The sequence below is a fragment of the Episyrphus balteatus genome, chromosome 2 (assembly GCF_945859705.1).
Source record: "Episyrphus balteatus chromosome 2, idEpiBalt1.1, whole genome shotgun sequence".
NCBI classification, from domain to species: Eukaryota; Metazoa; Arthropoda; class Insecta; order Diptera; family Syrphidae; genus Episyrphus; species Episyrphus balteatus.
Genome location: NC_079135.1, coordinates 52825975 through 52845542, shown reverse-complemented (window position 1 = coordinate 52845542; position 19568 = coordinate 52825975). Strand labels below are relative to the sequence as shown.

At 31.5% G+C, this 19568-nt stretch overlaps 1 protein-coding gene and 1 long non-coding RNA gene across 6 annotated transcripts; both read right to left on the bottom strand.

Moving 5' to 3' along the window:
- Positions 1-301: 301 nt before the first annotated feature.
- On the bottom strand, positions 302-7508 carry LOC129911991 (zinc finger CCCH-type with G patch domain-containing protein). Of its 2 annotated transcripts, none has more exons than XM_055990076.1 (5): positions 7373-7508; positions 7182-7317; positions 6999-7120; positions 6502-6946; positions 302-1104 (listed from the first exon to the last, which is right to left on the bottom strand). In XM_055990076.1, the coding sequence occupies exons 1-5, from the start codon at positions 7403-7405 to the stop codon at positions 350-352; spliced, it is 1491 nt and encodes a 496-aa protein (XP_055846051.1). In that variant the 5' UTR covers positions 7406-7508; the 3' UTR covers positions 302-349. The 2 variants fall into 2 exon arrangements, with proteins under 2 accessions (XP_055846051.1, XP_055846052.1); XM_055990077.1 differs by having other exon boundaries at positions 7020-7120.
- Positions 7509-10498: 2990 nt separating this feature from the next.
- Positions 10499-18117, bottom strand: LOC129912002 (uncharacterized). 4 transcript variants are annotated; one of them, XR_008771726.1, is made up of 11 exons: positions 17966-18117; positions 17790-17895; positions 16584-16760; positions 15867-16040; positions 15299-15805; positions 15112-15242; positions 12667-13149; positions 12324-12611; positions 12099-12250; positions 11315-11768; positions 10499-11243 (listed from the first exon to the last, which is right to left on the bottom strand). It is a non-coding gene; the product is annotated as an uncharacterized LOC129912002 (long non-coding RNA). The 4 variants fall into 4 exon arrangements; XR_008771728.1 differs by having other exon boundaries at positions 11315-11765; positions 15303-15805; positions 17966-18116; XR_008771727.1 differs by having other exon boundaries at positions 11315-11765; positions 12671-13149; positions 17966-18115.
- Positions 18118-19568: the final 1451 nt, after the last annotated feature.

Here is a 19568-nt window from a genome sequence, read left to right as displayed (position 1 = left end):
TGAAAATAAATCTCTTGGCAATCCATTTGCCACGACTGATAATTGAATCTGATATAAAAATTCTTTTTTTGAAATAGAAATCGACGAAAAAAGGCATTAAAGGTATTTAACCAACCTTGGATAATATTTTGGCCGATTTCAATCACTTTTGGGTTCTAAACCGGAAACAGCTGGCTAAAAATAGAATTGGCTGCCTGTTTAAAGCCTAAATCCTCAACTTTTGTTTGTCTTTCTTTCTTATGCCCACCCAGCTAACAATTGGTTGAGCAAAAGCAAAAAACAAAATTGAATAAAACTGAAATAAATTTGTATAACAAACTTTATTTAAATTTTACAAAACTTATCAAAATCAAAAGACACAAAGTTTGTCTTTTGTTTTCCGCGACATTTGTTCTTTAGCCAATGAGGTTTCATTTTTTTTCAACCCACCCAACTCTTGATTCTTCGCTTCCAGCTGCATTTTTAATCGCTTGTGTACATCCGAGCCAGCTTGATGCCGTCTCATTGATTCTTTAACCTTTAATATTTCCCGTTCCTTTTTGCGGATATCATCAGCAATTCGAACACTCTCTACATTCAAAGTTTTTGTGGTGTGATTTTTAAAGGCGTTCTTCATTGTAGGATTAGTTGATGGCTTTGACTCAACTGCTTGTGTCTCACTTCCCAAAATTGTGCCATTTAGAAAAGAAAATACATCTGTTTTCTTCGACTCTCTTGCATATGCCTTAGCATTCAAAGTCTCTTGTCTTTTCTGATTTTGTTTAAGCTTCTTTTCCACGCTAAAGAGATCTTGGTCACCATTTGCCGCCTCTCGCAGTTCCATGCAATGATCTAAAGACTTTCCCGGTGGCAGAACCTGAGCACTTATCGGCGTGATAATTCCTTCACCATTCCAACCTAAACCGGTACCCGTTATATAACCCATCTTGGACATCAATTTCGAACCAATTCCTTTTGTGTGCTTCTCCCATTCACCCAGCGGCTGATTTGGAGCATAAGAAAAGAGACTTTGTTCAATTAAACGTGTTCTTCGGGCAGCCTCAACTTCATCGGAATCAGAATCTGATTCTCCGTCAGAGCTACTCCCACTACTCAGATCTTCATCTAGAAAAGAGAATGAGAAACATGTAATTTTGAACAACCAATCATAGTGGAGTAACTAAAGCTCAAAAAATGGCAATATCAGGGAACCCGGCCGAACAGCTCCGATTTTGATAATCTTTTTTTTCAAACGTCAGTAATTAAAAATACTTTAACCTCTATAGGTTAAAAGTTGCCGCTGTTGCCGTATTGCTTTTTTTTATTTTTTTGAAGATTTTTGTGAACAAAAAAATTTTGTTTTCAAAAATTTTATTTCAATTTCATAAATTAGTTAATGCCAAAAGATTGTCTAGGAAATTAAAGGGAAAAAAAAAATATCGGAGTGAGGGACAATCTTCCATGGTTTATATACAATTTTAAAAAGCTAGAAACTTATTCCATTTAAACATTTAAATGTGAAGTATTTAAGCACTTTTCGAACCATTCATTATTATCTTGTGATAGAAAGGAAGAAAAAAATATGATAAGGAAAAAGAAGAAATGTATCAGAAAAAAAAAGTGTCTAGGTTTATTAAATTAGTTAAATTATCTTAAAATAAATTGTAAAATAATTGTATATATTATTAGCTACCCAACATGAAAAAATGCTATAAAAGAATTTGTCTTACTGTATTTGGCCAATACAAATAGAATTGAATATTTATAAAATTAAAATTAAGTAAATTGAAAAGGTTTGAAAAATTGGTCCTCAAGCTCAGAATTGAAAAAATTTTAAAATGTCGTTTTTAAAACTTTTTCGTTATAAGAGATGCATTCATTTTTCAAATTTCTTGCCCATATTAATTGTTATTTGAGTTCATAAAAAAAATGTCAATATGTATTACAGTTTATGAAAAAAATTAAAAAGTATTTCATATTCGAAGAACTTTTTTTTAATAGAAGTTTTGAAAAAATGTTTAACTTAGTTCAACAGTTTAGTTTAACAAAGTTCAACTGAGTGAACCAATTTCGATAATTCTTTTTGTATTGGAAAGCTGGTGGCTGCAATGTGGTCCCATTTTAATTTTGTTCAGTTCTGGCCAAAGAAACTATTAGAAAAACCATAAAACCCAGTTTTGATCCATGGAAGTCGGTTTTGTTTTTTGATAAAATGATTATTTAATTTTTTTTCAAAATTCTGAGTTTGAGGACCATTTTTTCAAAAACTCTTCATTAAATTTAGTAGATTTTAATTTAACAGCTACGAAGGAGTTTCTCGCTTTTTGAAAATTTGTTTCTTAATATTGTAGGTGTTGCCTTTCTGTTCAAAATATTTTTTTTTTGTTTTTGAAGTTAGTTTGTGAGAAAATTGCATCTATAGCTTAAACGATGGAAGATTATCCATCACTCCCATATATTTTTTTTTTTTTTAAATACTTAGACAATCTTTTGGTATCATTTAATTTATGCAATTGAATAAAAAATAAAATGCACGACTGGGGTCGCACGTACTTGCTCTTATGCTTAAAGTTACTCTAATGTCATAGCTTTTTATTCAAGAAAATTAAGAAAATTTAAGATTTGATATTTTCAAGAAATTAAAAAAAAAATTAAATCTGTTTTTATAATTAATTAAATACCGTTTTAAATGATCTTTCACTAAAAACTAAGTATGCCAGTTTACTTCTTGTATACAAAGGAATTTTTAGAAAAAAATTTTCGAAAATCGTTAGAGCCGTTTTTTAAAAAAATAATTTTTTATATATAAAAATTTTCTAACATTTTTCAAAAAAAAAGTTGGAATGCCATTTTGAAGAAATAATTTATTTCAAAATTTTTCATAAGCCCGTTTTCAAAAAATTGATTTTTCAAAAAAAAATTTTGAAATATTTTTTAAAAATCCAAAAATGAGTTTTTTGAAAATTTTGTAAATTTTTAAAATTACTTTTACCTAAACGGCTTGGTATGAAAATTTTCGTTGAAATCGGGGTGGTCTTGAACGAGATATTCATAAATCAAAAAAACCGTTCTATGACAGGTACCGTTAATAACGGTAACAAAAATATTTTTTTTATTTCGAAAGTTGGCACTTATGCGTAATACTACACTAAAAAATTTTAATCAAAATCGTTAGAGCCGTTTTTGAAAAAAATTAACTTTTCTATTTCCGTTATATGACAGGTACCGTTAGTTTTGGTCCTAAAAAAAAAATTTCAATTTGTCCTCTAGGGAATCACCCAAAACTGTTAACTACCAAGTTTGAACAAAATCACTCCAATAGTTTAGGCTGTAGCTCGAGGTACATACAGACAGACAGACAGACAGACAGACAGACAGACAGACAGACAGACAGACAGACGGACAGACAGACAGAATTGCCGGACCCACTTTTTTGGTATTCTCCATCATCGTAATGTCATGTAAAATTGTTATCTCGAGTTCGATTTTTTTTACGAATCCTAAACTTGCCCTATAGTACCTATATCGCAAGTAAAAATGGTTTTGTTAAAATTTAATAAAATTAATTTTAATAAAATAAAAATACGGCAACATCGGCAATTTTTAATAGGTTAAAGTATCTTTAACTACCAACGCACAGTACGGTATTTTGGTCTAAAAACCTGGCCAAAAAATGTTGGGCACATTTTTCACATCAAATAGGTACCAAATGACTAAAAAGTTATTTGAAAGGAAAATTTTTCATTTTCTTGGTACAGTAAAACCCACTATCGTCCCGATTAGACGTGAAAAAAAAAATTATTAAAAATAAAAAAATGCACGTACATTCCTGTGCTATAACATTTCTTAAAGCTAGTTATTTATTCTTTACTTTGCTTTTTTGACTCAAGTTGTTTCATTAAGTAGTTTTTTGAGAAATTAAGTTTTAAAGATGAAATTTAGAAAATAATTTTTTTTCGTTTTTTTAATTGATTCTGTATAAAATTTTGCAATATTATGGACCTTTTTTATCATTATTCAATGACCTGGTAGTTTTAAGTCAAATACTAAAGAATTCATTTTAATAAATATCAAAGAAATAAAAAAAAAAACTGAAATATACTTTTTCCCGTGAAGCCCTTTTTATATCAATCAATATCAATATTGGGTCATTCATACTGCATAAAAAATAGTAAATGCTTTTACTTGAAAAATTGTAAAGTATAAACGTTTTTGTGTCCACATTTTGTGCATATCAAACCTAGTTTATACTTATTAATTTCATATTGCTAGTATTTACTATTTCTTATGCATACGGGCCATTGTGTCAAAATTTTATGTCGATTGGAACCAAATTGAAAAAGTTATGATTTTTTTAATACTTCGCTTACGAATGTTTTATTCCAGAGTTCAAAACTTTAAATCATTCTTCCCACAACTAACGTTTTCAAAGCCTCATAACTTCAAAACTACTGCACTGATTCTTTTGAAATTTGAAACACTATTTCTGTACATATTTTTTAAGGTATCTCTCGACAAATTTTTTCAATAATTTAATATATACATTCAATGGAATAATATAAAAATCTATTAGTAAGGGTCGTTCTTGAGGAGTTTTTTTCAAGGAGTCTTTATATTTGAGGGGACAAACTTTTGAAATGCAAGATTGTTCTGCATATCCAGCAGTTTAATAATATATAGGTAAGAAAATGTTGCGGCGCGGCGTGTTGCGCTATTTTAAAAACACTAATGTTAAAAAAAAAAAACGAAAAACATTCAAATTTTTTAAGTTGCATCTACAATAATTTTTTTTTTTTAGAGTACCATAAATACCTTGATATTTAATATCCATATCAAAATTTATCCCCAAAATCACTTTTTAGTTAAAAAAAAAAACACTTAGAAAGATCACTTTTTTCACGAATCACAAAAAACCCGTGTTTACCCAAATACTACAAGTTGCAACTGATGGTGTCGCGAACTGGGTTAACTAATTTATAGATAGACTTTACTAAAAACTAGCCTGGTTATCTACCTGTTATAGGACATAAACTTAATCCTGGGGGGGCAAAATTGAGAAATTTGATTTATGACCACGTTTTAGGTCTTAGGTTTTAGGACCCATCAATATGCTGCCAACATATGAAAAGATATTGGAGGTGAATGTTTGCAACCAACTTACCGGTTATGTGGAGCGGGAGAAAATAATTTGTAATAAACAATCCGGTTTAAGGCATGGTCACTCTTGTGAGAGTCATAAATGAATGGAATGGAAATATCGTTTTAGCAGTTTTCTTGGACTTGCAACGAGCATTTGAGACCATAGATAGATCAATTTTAATTAAAAAACTCTATAAATATGAAATTCGAAGTAAAGAACTAGAATGGTTTGAAAGCTATCTTTCGCAAAGAACACAGAGAGTTAAGATAAATGAAACCCTTTCCAGTCCACTGGATGTGTGTATTGGCGTGACCCAAGGATCAGTGTTGGGAGTTTTGCTTTTCTTACTCTACATAAACGATTGTGAAGAAGCCTTATCTATCTGCAAGATTTGCTTATTTGCTGATGACACCCTCATTTATATCAGTAGTAAGGATATTCTTGCTCTTGAAACCCAGCTTCGGATAGACAAGAATTCAATATACGAATGGCTGTGCAAAAATAAATTAAAAATAAATATTTCAAAAACGAAAAGTATGTGCATCAATGGTAATGATACAAATATAAATATATCGATACATAGATGGAAATCTCATTGATTGTGTGAAGGAAATGAAATATCTTGGTGTCTACATTGAAAATAAAATAAAGTTTGACTCTCATTTAAATAAACTCTGTGTTACTATGAGTTGTGCCTTGCGCGGTAACAATTTACAATACAACTGTACTGCTTCATTATAATTACTGCTCTTCTTTAATATATATGAGTACAATGGAAAAACAAACAAAGCTGCAAGTCCTACAAAAAAGAGGGATGAGAATTATTTTAAAACACGATAAGTATACTCCAATAGCAGATATGCTACACTCTTTAGACTGGTTAAATGTAATCCAGCGTTTAAAATATAATGCATTAATCATGATATTTAAAATTAAACAAAATTTATATCCCGTTTATTTACAGAATAATGTAGTATACATCACAAATCAGCGATATGCATTAAGAAATGCTGGAGACTTTCGTTTACATCTGTACAGGCGAGCACAAACGCAAAACAACCTACTCTACAAAGGGCTTCAACTTTTCAACCGACTCCCGAATGAAGTGAAAAATTTTACAAACTTAAATTTATTCAAATCTAAAACTAACTTCTTATTAAAAAACAATCTTTTCTAAATTTTTTGTTAAGATAAATAAGAGTTTTTTAAACTAATAAAAACTATGAAAAAAAGGTCAAAATACCGCACTGTGCAACGTATGAAAAAAATGACTCATTAAAATCAGAGCTGTTCGGCCAGGTTCCCTAATTTCCTTTAGTTACTCCACTATCAGTACCCATTGCTTGTATTAAGCTGATAAATAAATTTAAAAAAAATATTACCATGAAAAATGGGAAACAAATCTTCGAAATTGAAGTCGATTTCCTTTTTCTGACTATCCAAACGAACTCGACAGCTTTTCTCAATGAAATTGGCGCACAAAACTCGTCCCTTATGCCACATCCGGTCATTCATCTTGGCGAGGACAACACAATTCCTAGCCAATTTATCAAATTCGGGTTCTTTGTAGTCTTTGAGTTCTTCAAAGGCAATAGCTTCTCCATGCGAAAAATGACACTTGTCGCTTTCAAATCTACACTCGCCCTCGAGGTAGTATGAACAAGGAATCATTTCCTTGTGAGTGGGATTGGTGAAAAGTACCAACAATCGAGGAGTATCTGAGGATTCATCTAGACCACAAATTATAGCATTGTGGTAAGTTTTAGTGCCCCAGGAATGATGATGTGGCGCTGAGCATTTTTCGCCAATTTTTGATTCCAAAAGTTCCTAAAAAAAATAAACTTTAGCATTGACGGACATAAAATTGCAATTATTTTGCCTTTAGTTCTTTTGATTTTACATCTAATTCGCTATTTTTATCAATTTCACTAATTTCTTTGAGGAAAAGGGACATTTCATCGTCATGGTCTTCGCCGCCGTGATTTTCTGTATATTTTGAAGCTGTTACAGAAAATGGATTATTGATTATTGTTTATTAGTTTATCTCTGTAACAAAGTTTACCATTTTTATTTGCTGAGCTATCAATAGATTCTCTTGTTAGCTCCAATAGTTCTTTGAGATCATTTTTAAGACTTTCCAGGGATTCTTTTTCGATTGGGTCTGTTGAACATAATAAGGCTTCTTCTACCGTACGTAGCTTGAATTAAGAGCATAATGTTATTATAAAAGTGTTGAATAGTTTTTGGACAAACCTGTTCACAATATTGATTGAATTCATTAGACATTTTTTAAAAATCATTTATCACAAAAAATGTAATAATTTTTCAATCAGAAAAAAATACAAAACAAAAAAAAGAAGACAGTTGTGTTTGTGTATAAAAAAAACATAGAGGAGGGAAAATTTTTCTTGTTGGGAAATTCTATGTTTTCGGAAATTCTATGTTTTTGGCCAGTTCATGTTCATGACTGATATTTTTTATTAAGGTGTGTTCACACATTTTTAAAAACGCCGGTTTCCTTTGCCGTTTTTTATTATTCCACTTGATCTATATAACACGCATTACAAAAACTACGCTTTTTATCAGGATCACGATTTGTGATTCTGATGAAAAGCAAGATCACGATTCGTGATCCTGATGAAAAGCAAGATCTCATGTAGTTGTTGTGATACGTGTTAATTAATGATCTATATGGATCAAAACGGCTTTTGTCTGCTTCTATACGAAGACGCAAAGTGCAAGACGCACATAAGAGCAAAGGGACAAAGAAAGTTCGAAAAAAAGGGAAGGAAGATTTTCTACCCTGTGAGTCTCCGGTAAACAATTTTGAAACTCATTTTGACGAAGGTATGCTGTAGAGGGACGGGTAATTGTTTGCAAAAAATTCTACACCTGCACTTTGTTTTCGTTCCACTTTGGATTTTTTTTCATACATAGCCTGTTTCACTACACAGTACAAATAATAAGGTAATATATTCCGAACGTTGTCAAAATTTGTTTGTCAAAAATGGGCACCAATCTGTCAGGTCGGCCTTTAATTTTTATATTTCAATCGCAGTAAACAGGAAATTTGTATTTGTTTTAATTTATAAAATGTCATTTAAAAATATTATAAATTGAAAATAACAAATTTTCTTCGTGTTTCATCGCGGAAAATGATAAATAATTGTTTAAAAATTAGTGGTGTGCGTGGTTTATCGGTTTTTGTGCGTTTTTCGTCGGTATTTTAAACAATTAAGAATTCGGTAGCTGACATTGGTCGCCAAAGTGTCATGTTTTGACAATCTGGCGACCAATGTCAGTTCGGAATATATTAGGGGTATTCACGATCCGGTGTAACAAAAAGGTGTAAAAATGCAAAATTTTGTTTTCTACAACTACAACTACAATAGACAAATTTTGCACCATTGTATTTTATTTTTGCAATAGGGTTGGGGTATAGCAAAAGTGTAAAAGTGTAAAAAAATTTTAGTCTGTATATTTGGTTGTTTTATTTTAAGAAAATGTTACACTTTTGCACTTTTACAACGATACAAGACCATTTGCATCGAATCGTGAATACCCCTATTACCTTTTTATGTGTACTGTGGTTTCACTAGACTCCAAATGAGAATTTCAAATTTAAAAAATTTCCTATACGACTTGATACTCGAAATGAAATAATTTCTCATTTGGGTTCTAGAAACAGGATATAAGATAATTTGCATGATTATCTTATTTGGGCTCTAGTTTAAACAGGCTATAAATCACAACTGTACGAAAACACCTAATACTAAGCGCGTCCCACCAAGAAAAAATCTCAGAGGCCCAGTTGTACAAATGTTTAATCCGTGGATCAGCAACTTTTATCTTCTGAATTCGGTACGCTGCTGAAGCGAAACGAAAAATTTTGAAGTCTCCAAAGTCAACAGCGCACATGTTAACAAAAAAATAGTATAGGGCATTATAGTAAAGTAAAAATTATGAAAATACAAATAAAAATATTGGAGAAAAAACATCAGAAAATAAGTTTAAGAGCAAAAACAAAATAAATTTATTTTCGTTCAAGAAATAACATCAGAAAATAAGTTTAAGAGCAAAAACTAAATAAATTTATTTTCGTTCAAGATTTCGTTAACGAAATTTTGTATGGAAAATTTCGTTTCGCATATCAGCAGCATGCTAGGCTTAATATTGAGGTTAAGCACTGGTTCAAGGTCCATTTATGTAAAAATAGCCACATCGATGCTTGAACCGAAGTTGACCCGTAGCTAATCCGCAGAAATCGGTGAGCTTAGGGCCAGTTGTACAAATATTTAATCCGTGGATCAGCAACTTTTATCTTCTGAAATCGGTTGCAAGGCTAAAGTTTAGCACTGGTTCAAGGTTCATATATGTAGAAATAGCCACATTCATGCTTGAACCGAAGTTGACCCGCAGCTAATCCGCCGAAATCGGTGGGTTAAATTCCTGATCCGAGGCTGACGTTTGAACAACTGGCACTTAATTTCTGTCATTTTGAAAGAGAGCAAAATAATTTTATGGGACAACCCGACAAACAATTTTGGTTCTATAAAGCTTTACAGATGCAATTGTTGCTTCTGTAAAGCATTATAGAAGCAAAATTGTTAGTAGGGAAGTTTCTCTTATGAATCCAAATTTTTTCAAATCCAACAACTTTATGGCTAACACAGAATGTGCGGCACATCTGCATGCATCGCTGCATGCAGCACTGCACCCAAACTACATCCCAACTAGCACAACAGCTTCTATAAATTGAAATCTCGCAGGTTCTACTTTGTATACAGCTTGTATTGAGCTTGCTTCAGAATTTAACTGCTTATAGAAGTTCCTACTTGTTTAACAACTTCTAATAAGTTGTTTAAATACTATTAAAGAAACTTAAACGAAGAAAGCTTGTTTTTCTTATTAGCCTGTTTAATGAGTTTATAGAAGCTTTACAGAAATTACGAAGTTTTGTATTTGATTTTTGGTTTTGATATTAAATAATCTAGCTCGGACACTTTTTGGTTTTGACATTGAATAATTTAGCTCGGACATTTTTTTGCTATTTGAACTGATTAAGTTTTTGATTTCATTAATGAATATACTAGGATGGCCGAGTGAGTAGAGTGGTGGACTACGACCAAGAAGATACGAAGTTCGATTCCTGGGTGTGTTAAAAAAATTATATACTTTTAAAATTATTATTAATAGATATACTAAAAAATAATGGAATGTTATATATAATATCAGATCAAAAGATAAAATTCATGATTTAAAACCAGTTAAAAAAGAATTCTTTTTTGTTTTTGTAGTTGTTTTTTTAATTTCGATAAGACATCCCAACTAACAATTTCGATGTTATAACGATGGTGAGAAGCTTTTCGTCATCACTGATTTCACACCTAAAAGACTCATATAACCCTGTTTATCATCAAAAAGGCCCCCTTTTTTTACTCCTATTAAACCTACAAGAAGTACGATGAAATACTCCTGTAAAGTTTTTCATCAGTAGCCGAATGTGGTATTCGATCCTATAAATGTGGGAAGAAGTACACTGTAAGACTACTGTAAGGTTTCTCATCAGTAGCCGAAAGTGGTATTCGATCCTATAAGCCTACCACAGAATTCTTATTGGAAGCATAATAGGGCTAAAAAAATAAAAATAAAATGAAAAAAAGAGAAATTATTTTGAATTTATATATGTATATATATTTATTTTAATGTTCATTTAAGCACTCTAGGTATATTACAACAATATGAAGCACTTTTTGCCGAAGCAAACTCTTGACTTTTAAATTCAGCATTGCATGCTTCAGTGGCTGCAGCCAACCACGAAAGAATCAAAATATGCATGTTATTTTCCTTTCCAGCAACGGTGGTGTGTCAGCGCCATGTTTTTCATCTCCACCACTGGAGGGTAATGCCTCAATTGGATTCAAGACAACCTGAATGATGAGTTCAACGAGCTCTTGCCTGACAATTACCTTCTTATTCAAGCGCACCAACCAGCCAATAGATGCCAGTGTTTACACGCACTGAGCTATCCAACTGAGTGTTTTTCGAAGCTTCCAAGTGAAAGTCCAACAACAAACGAATGTTTGTTGAGTGTAGTTGGGGATACTCCAAAAGTTTGAATAACCTTGAATAGAAATAAAATGATATTTAAAATTTTTGGGAAAAAATAGAGGTATACGGTCTAAATTGTCTTACCTTATCAGAGAGTTATCGACGACAAAAGCTTGAAGAAACTTAATAATCATAGCAATCGACTTCTGGTCCGTCAATTCAACAGTCTTGTGTATAAAAATGAATGGCACCAAATAGGTTATAGTTATACAAATTTTATATATCACTTGAGTAGCCATATTTCCACTGGTTTCGTTATCAGTTAAAGCAGCAGTCAACATTTCACTAATAGATCTCGTGTGTGCGACAAATTATTCTGGTGCTACAATGGTTAATGTAGCAAAGATCCATGATCTCAATTCACTTTGCCTTGGATCAACCGAACAGCAATTGCTGTAGACAAATTGCAAAAACTCTTGAATCCATTTATCCTTCTTTTCGACTTCATGACGAATCAAAGCACCAATAAACAATGGCATATAGATTAGCACAAGAGATCGCAGACGCATCCCAACAAGATGGTGGTAGTATGAGGCTGCTGGTTGCCGATAGCAAGCATAACCCAGCGGTAGTAGTATAGTAGTAGTTATAGTATGTAGAAGTAATAGAAGTATGAGAAGACATCAGCATCATTAAAATAAAAATCCATGAAAATATATAAACAAATTACAATCTATACAATTTTGTTTTTGAGATAAAAAAAATATTTTTGCAATTTTATTTTGTGGATATTTTGATTTAAAGTTGTAAATCTTAAGATTGTTATAATATTTTCATTAATTTTTTTATTATTATATAAAATTTTCAAAAAAAACAACACTATGGTTGTACTTGCCTCAATAATAGACACCAGAAACTTTGCACATACCTTTTTCTTTTTCTGAATTTTATCCTCTTCTTTTTTGAGAAGAAAATCGACAATGTACTCTTTGAAAAAAACTTTCACATTCACGTACTTTTTCGATGGTTTTGTTGTGATCGTGGCGTCCATAACGTTGACTTAATTCACTAAATAATGATCTTTTGACAATAGAAACACAAAGGGATTTGTTAGTGTATCAATTTAGTTTTTTATTCAAGCGAGATAACTTACTTTACATTAAGATGAGCATCTTCCATCAGTTTTCGGAATTCATCTCTTTCCATTGCATTCCCCATGGAGGTTGTACTCTTCCCATGCAGGTTGATACCCACCGTAGCCCGGGGGCGGTATACCAAATGTCGGTAGATTGAAGTTTTGCAGATGCATTCCCTGGTGGTATGGAGGATTCTGCTGATGCTGTGGAGGTAGTTGGGAATGTTTTTGTGGAGGAATCATTTGAGAAGGTTGCTGATGGTGCGATTGATGCGGTGCATGTTGCTGATGTGACGGAAGTTGTTGCTGTTGAGTGAAAAAGATTTTAGAAAATTGAAATAAAACTCCTTATCATACATACATACAGTCCGTAACACATGGATAGCCTCACCCATAGTATTTTTAAAAATCATCTATTTCTTGTACTTTTTAGATGCGAACATATTGTACTTTTAACTGAACAGCAAGAAGACACTACTGTGTCAGGGATGCAGAAAAGATTTAATTGATTTCTTTCTGTAGGAACAAGTTTGCCAACTTATTTTTTGTTTACTTTGGCTTTCTTTCCACATTTTTATCCATCATTTGTGAGAAACGGGGCCGTGTCCTTCTAAAAATGATTTGTTAAACTTTAATATTATCCTGGCATTAATATTAAGCCCATTTAAATTTGGTTTTATAAGGTGGCATCGAGATTCGTTCGTTGCTGCCCAAGGCATAGCGTATAAGTTGAGCTTCGGCAGGATTATTGAAACGCACATAATTTTAATTAGCAATTGTTATTGCGCCTTGGCTGAAATTTGTTTCTCCATCGAAACGTTTTGTTCCATCGATAAGAACTCACCTGAAATAAATAAAATATAGTTTTTCAATGGAATCATGTGTTTGTATATTTTATTTGCACTTTTTAACAAAATAATAAAAAATAAGGCACTCGCTTGTCTGAATATACATTTCAATAAATGGTACAGTTTATTAAGAGATGTGAATATTTAATAAGATGTGAAATACTTTCAGCCTAGCCAGCTTATTCCAAAATGATACGAGTTTAACTGATTTTTTTATTTCTATCTACTTTGAAATATTTTCTCTCCTAAAAGCCCCACAGCAGCTCCAGCTGACATCAATTTTAGTTTTCAACCAAATAGGTACTAAATATGTAGGTATCAAAAAAATTTTTTAAATTGGAATTTGGCACGAGCCCCCGACTACTTTTATGTAGTAATAGTAATAGAAGTACCTACTTATATGTTTTAGACTGTATTCTTTATTACGACTGGGCTAAATTGGACACAAAACGCAGTCGGGGTTAAGCAATTTACCTCAAAAACGACCCTTACTAATAGATTTTTATATTATTCCATTGAATGCATTATATTATTGAGAAAATTTCTCCAGGGATAACGTTTAACATTCAGTTAAAAATTAAAAAAAAAAATGCAAATAAAAAATATAATATTGTAAATAAAAAAAAAGGAACAGGGTTTCCGTGAAAAAATTAATTTTTTTAATTTCTTAGGAACTTTGATATTTATTCGAATGAATTCTTTAGAATTTGACTTAAAACTACCAGGTCATTAAATAATAATAAAAAAGGTTCATAATATTGCAAAATTTTATACAGAATTAGTTCAAAAAAGAAAACAATTTTTTTTTCTAAATTTCATCTTTTAAACTTAATTTCTCGAAAACTACTTAATGAAACAACTTGAGTCAAAAACCAAAATAAAGGATAAACTACCAGCTTTAAGAAAAGTTATAGCACAGAACTTTGCGTGCATTTTTTAATTTTTAATATTTTTTTTTTCATGGCTAATCGAGAGGTAAGGACTTAAGTGGGTTTTACTGTACCAAGAAAATGAAAAATTTTCCTTCCAAATAACTTCTTAGTCACTTGGTACCTATTTGAAGGTAAAAATTTGCGGAGCGAAATTCGTTCTTCTGCTCTACCTTAGGATTAGATGAAAAAGTGCACAAAATCGCTTGTACCAGTTTCAGCGTTTTTTCTTCAAGTACCAATGCTCTAATATCTGAGCAACAACAAAAAACAAGTAGCATCTTGGATTACTATGATTCCAATTTAATGAAAGCAAAACGACCTTCTCATAGACTCCCAACAGGAATCAGAAAGCTCGACAAGTATATAAAGGAAATTAAGAATTTTTATAAGAAATAAAATGTTTATCTATTATTTTTAACTTAATTTTTGTTTTATATGTAGCATGCTTCAATTTAACATAAGTTTGGATACAGTTTGAACAAAGTATTTTTGTTTTTTCTATAAAAACAGAGTGATAAAACAAATTGAACTAAAATGAACTAGGTCAGAACTTGTTCAGTAGCGTGATTTGAACTAATTTGATGATTATTCAAATGAACTAAGGGCTCTGTTATAGCTATCAGTAAAATCCATTATATATTAGCTATTTTGAACAAAATATTGATGAAATAAGTTTGGACCTTATTTTAACTACTTTTTTCAAAAAGAAGCAATGCATTTGGTGTTAAATTTTATTCACAAATCCATTTTATAAATTTTACTGTTCAGTAAAATAAAACTTCATCAGTAAAATTTATAATATGTATTTGTGACTAAAATATAACACCAAATGCGTTGCTTCTTTTTCAAAAAGTTAGTGAAAATGTGTTTTTAATTTATTTCATCAATATTTTGCATAAATTAGAATCTTAAAGTATTAAAAATAGCAAAACAGAATTTTTACTGATGGATTTTACTGATAGCTATAATTGAGCCCTAAAGTGCCCAACTCTATTTAATAATTATTTATTCGAAAAAAAAACTTACAGCTGGTGAAATTCCAAATAAAGCAACAGCATGCACATAAAACTTCTCTTTGAGCGAAATGACAATAGTTTGATGGTTCATTGTGATGTGATCTCGTTTATAGATGCAACAAAAATGGACCAGGTTGTAAACTTAAAAGAAAAAACGTTTCAAAACCAAACATTAACAATTATCTTTCTGAACTTACTTACACAGAAAAAGCAGCAATAGTTTTCTCACCACCACTCAAATTACCCATTGACTGAAAACGTTTTCTTGGTGCAACATATTTATAACTTATTCCATCCAAATGAGGTTCCTAGATAAGCCTGTGCGTCTTTATTTCTTGGTAAAGACTTAGGAATGCTATCTATTGCTTTGGAAACGTGATTGCACCATCGAATACATTTTTCGAACGTGGCTTTGTGTGGCTTTCAGGTTGGGCGTTTAAATGCGCTCCAGAATGTCAAGTTTAGATTGTTTTTGTTTTGTTTTTTTTTTTTTTAATGTGAATCATATTTAAATTTGCAAAGTTCTCGACGAGATTTAAGGCTTGGCCACAACGGACTGGTATGCGGTAGTGGTACGGGTAATTAGATGAAAAAAGTTCCACGTCTTAACATTGATGTTCCAGTTTAGAATTTTGTTCATACAATTACCCGTTCCTCTACCGCATATCCTTCCGGTATAGTCAAGTCTTTAGTTGATTTCAATTCTATAATAGACAGAGAAGAGATTAGTTTTCTTATGAAATTATTTCATCGAATAGAACTTACTGATTTTCATTCCCGAAAATCTTACATAGACGCTGAAGTTCTGGGCATCCTCCAACTGTCGATCGAATTGTGGGATAGATTTTTTTGACGAATCTAAATTGACAATACTGATGTATTTGAGACAATTTGCGAAACCTTGCTCACTTTTGTAGATAAGTTTTAACACATCGTCTTCTCGGAGGTGCGTTCTTTTTCTAACAATAGTTAACTATTGTTAACTATCGTTAACTTTTGTCGTTCCTAAACTACAAAATAGTTACGATTTGTAACTATTTGACAGATGAACATCGTTCCTAAACTCGTTTTGAAGTGTCAAATAGTTACAAATCGTAACTATTTCCAACTCACCTCCATGGCATGAGTTGAACATTCATGAGATTGTTGATGTGTCAAAGTGGATGTTTTGTTTACAAAACAAACTCAAAGATTTTGTTTCTTTTGGAAATAAGCGGAAAAAATGAAAATAAAAAGAGGGTTTTGTAATTTTTTGATAAAAGATAATTTATTTTGAGTAAAAAACAATTTTTTTTGTTATAATAATGGAAATAAAAGTATTCTCAAAAGAAATTTAGCTGGTGGTTTGACAGTCTAACAATCTCTAACAATAAATCGTTCCTAAATGATTTGTAAAAAATCCAACGATTTCTAACAATGACACTTCAACAATAATTTTTGACATAACAACGATCGTTGACTATTGTTAGAAAAAGAACGCACCTCGGTTTGTTTTGAAATTAAATTCTTTCTTTTCTTGAAATGTACTTTATTTTACTTATGGCGCTATCAAACATTTTGACATAACACATGTTTTGGACGGCGTTCACACTGGGTGCGTTCAATCATCTATCGTATCTCTTTTGAACGCAAAGCTGTCCAGATAGATTGCCAAAGCAGCTACAAAAAAATATGTAAAATTGTAAATATTGTAAAGCGGAAAATTGTTTCTTTTGAGCAGATTACTTTATTTTTATTGTTGCATAGTACTTGTCCAAACAACAAGACTTTTTTTCTTGCAAATTTTAACATGCTAAGATTAACATGGTTTACAACAACAAAAAGCTATCCGATAGCTATATGTTTTTCAGAACTTAGGTTCAGATGGACTGCGTTGAACGCGGAGATTTGTCATCATCTTTAAGGAAAATAAAAATTAAATTTTCTAATTTATCAAAACTGCAATGTATCTTGCTTGGAAGGTCGTTCTTTAGTTTTCTAATGTGTTTTTTGTTTTGTAATTAAATTTTTAGCACCAAATAATAAAAATAAAAAAAGAAATTGGTTCCATTCATTTCCCCGTCGTGAAATACCCAATCCCAATAGGACAAAGTTCCAATAGGTCCTAAAAAAATTAGAAATTTTTAGCCCAAGGCTAGGAACACTTAAAAACATTAAGGATTGACGACGTTTTTTTGATTTCAAGCCGTGTCTTAGAATAAAGAAAAGCTATATGTAGGTATGAAAAGTTTGCTCCAAACTGGTTAGGTCTACTAGTACAGATAAAAAGAACTTCATTGGAGTTATCAAGTTAAAGATGATCTCCAATAAATGGAGGTAAGAAATTGGTAATACTGGACTGGAAATAAAGTTGACTAGAAGATGCCAAACCAACGCATTTGATAAAATGACTTGCGTTACAAGTACCTTCTATAACATCAAAATTGCTTACTGCGGCTAATAATCGACTTACAGTATACCCAACACACATTCTATTCTATAAGTTAAACTCAATTGAAAATTTTTGTTGTTAAATGAATTAACAAAGATTAGTTATTCAGTACTGAGTGAGTATTGCAAGTAAATGATATTTTGAGTAAATGATATCTTCAGGCTTTTAAAGAAGGGAAAAAAGGTGCCTAAAAGGTTTACCTTGGCCACAAGTTTTTAAAAGGTACATTTTTTTTACTTTCAATGAATTATACTTACTCTAAACTAGTGGTCAACATAGATAAATACTGTGCACGTGCTTCATTATGGCTTTTCTTTTTCAAATCGATCATTTCCAGTCTAGCATATTCAATAACATGGCTTCCTTCAAAGAAAAGAAACAATATTCTTGTTAGTTCGAAGTATTTAAACGAAATCTTCATTCTTTGACTTACCTTGCTGTTCCAGCAACAATTATTGTCGATTTCTTTCAATTTCTTTAATACTGTCAAATATATTATTACTTGCTTCTTGGTTGAAATCGGTGCATCCGAGGCAACCTGATCTTAAATTGATGGCAACGAAGAAGAGAGTTACCAAGAGTTTGTATTAGCGATATATAGATGGATCAATAATTAATTCATCATTATAGTCATTCGACCAAATCCTTTCATGTGCCTGCAACCTGATATTCATAATGCTTTTGTGTAAATTGAAATAGAAACTTTTTAAATGGGTTGCTAAAACTTTATCATGGAAAGCGATAACTTTGAGAAAATAAAAAATTTTGTCTACCTTATATTATGTTCCGCTATAAACTCAAACAGTAACAATTTATTGAAACACTATATATTTTGGCGTCCTAAAAAGAAAATTCCAGAAGCTGAGTGTAATGCCTTCTATAAAACTTTTCAGATGCTACATTTTGTACACCTGTAAAGCTTTATAAGAATAAAATTGTTATGATGATAAGAAGCTTTTAATGACCTCTGTCCTGGATTCCTATAGGATTAAATGCTTCTCGACATCGTTATAGTGTGCTTATAGATAATTTTCTCATCACACCTATAATCCCACTATAAGATACTCCTAAAAAGTTGTTTAGAAGTATAAATATCAGCGTTTACTGATAATTTTTTTACCGTGGGTAGTATACCAGCCTTATAGGTGCGAATAGCCCTTTAGACTTGAAACCCGTAAGCAAAAATGTTAGTTGGGATGTATTAAAGAGCTATACAAGCTCTTCCGAATCTGTCAAATCTCAAGGTTTGTGTAGAGCTTCGGTAAAGCTTCGTTTAAGATCCTTTTAGAGGGTCAAACTTGTATAATGTTCTCCTTTTTCCATGCCCAACAACCTTACTAAAGTTTAAAAGAAGCTGAAATGTAGCTTTTCGTCCCGTTTCTACGTGAACCACGTATCTACATAGAAAATTTTGTTCTGTTCTTTAAAGAAATATACATTTTTCTTGAAATTAAAAATATAAATTGAACAAAAGTAAATCAAGTTATGTTTAAGACATATTGATTGATTTTTTTCTAAGCTTAAACCCTTTTATCTATTCTTTCTGTAAGTTTTAAAGCAATGTTTAAGAGAAAAAACAAATCTTTAAAAAAATGTACTTACGAGGTTCAAGCAGAAACGGGACGTTTTGTAATCATGCCTATTACAGAAGACGCAGTGACTCAGTCCCCGGGAATCTACTCGATCCGCAACCGAATCAAATTTCAATCTGTGAACTCCCCGGGATGAACTGTATTATCGATCCACGAAAACACACTAAACTGCTTACCGACATATGTCATTGGTGACACTTATACTATGTTTCCACCTACGCTAAATCCGAGATTTAGCTAAGTAGATTTAAATTAAATCTCGAGATTTATTTTAAATCTACTTCGCTAAATCTTAGATTTGGGTTCAGCTACCCTAAATCTAAGATTGTCGCCTACTTTCAATCCGAGATTCAGAATAAAACTCGAGATTTGTGCTAAATCTACTTAGCTAAATCTCGGATTTAGGATAGGTGGAAACGTAGTATTACATAGCCAAATGTCATT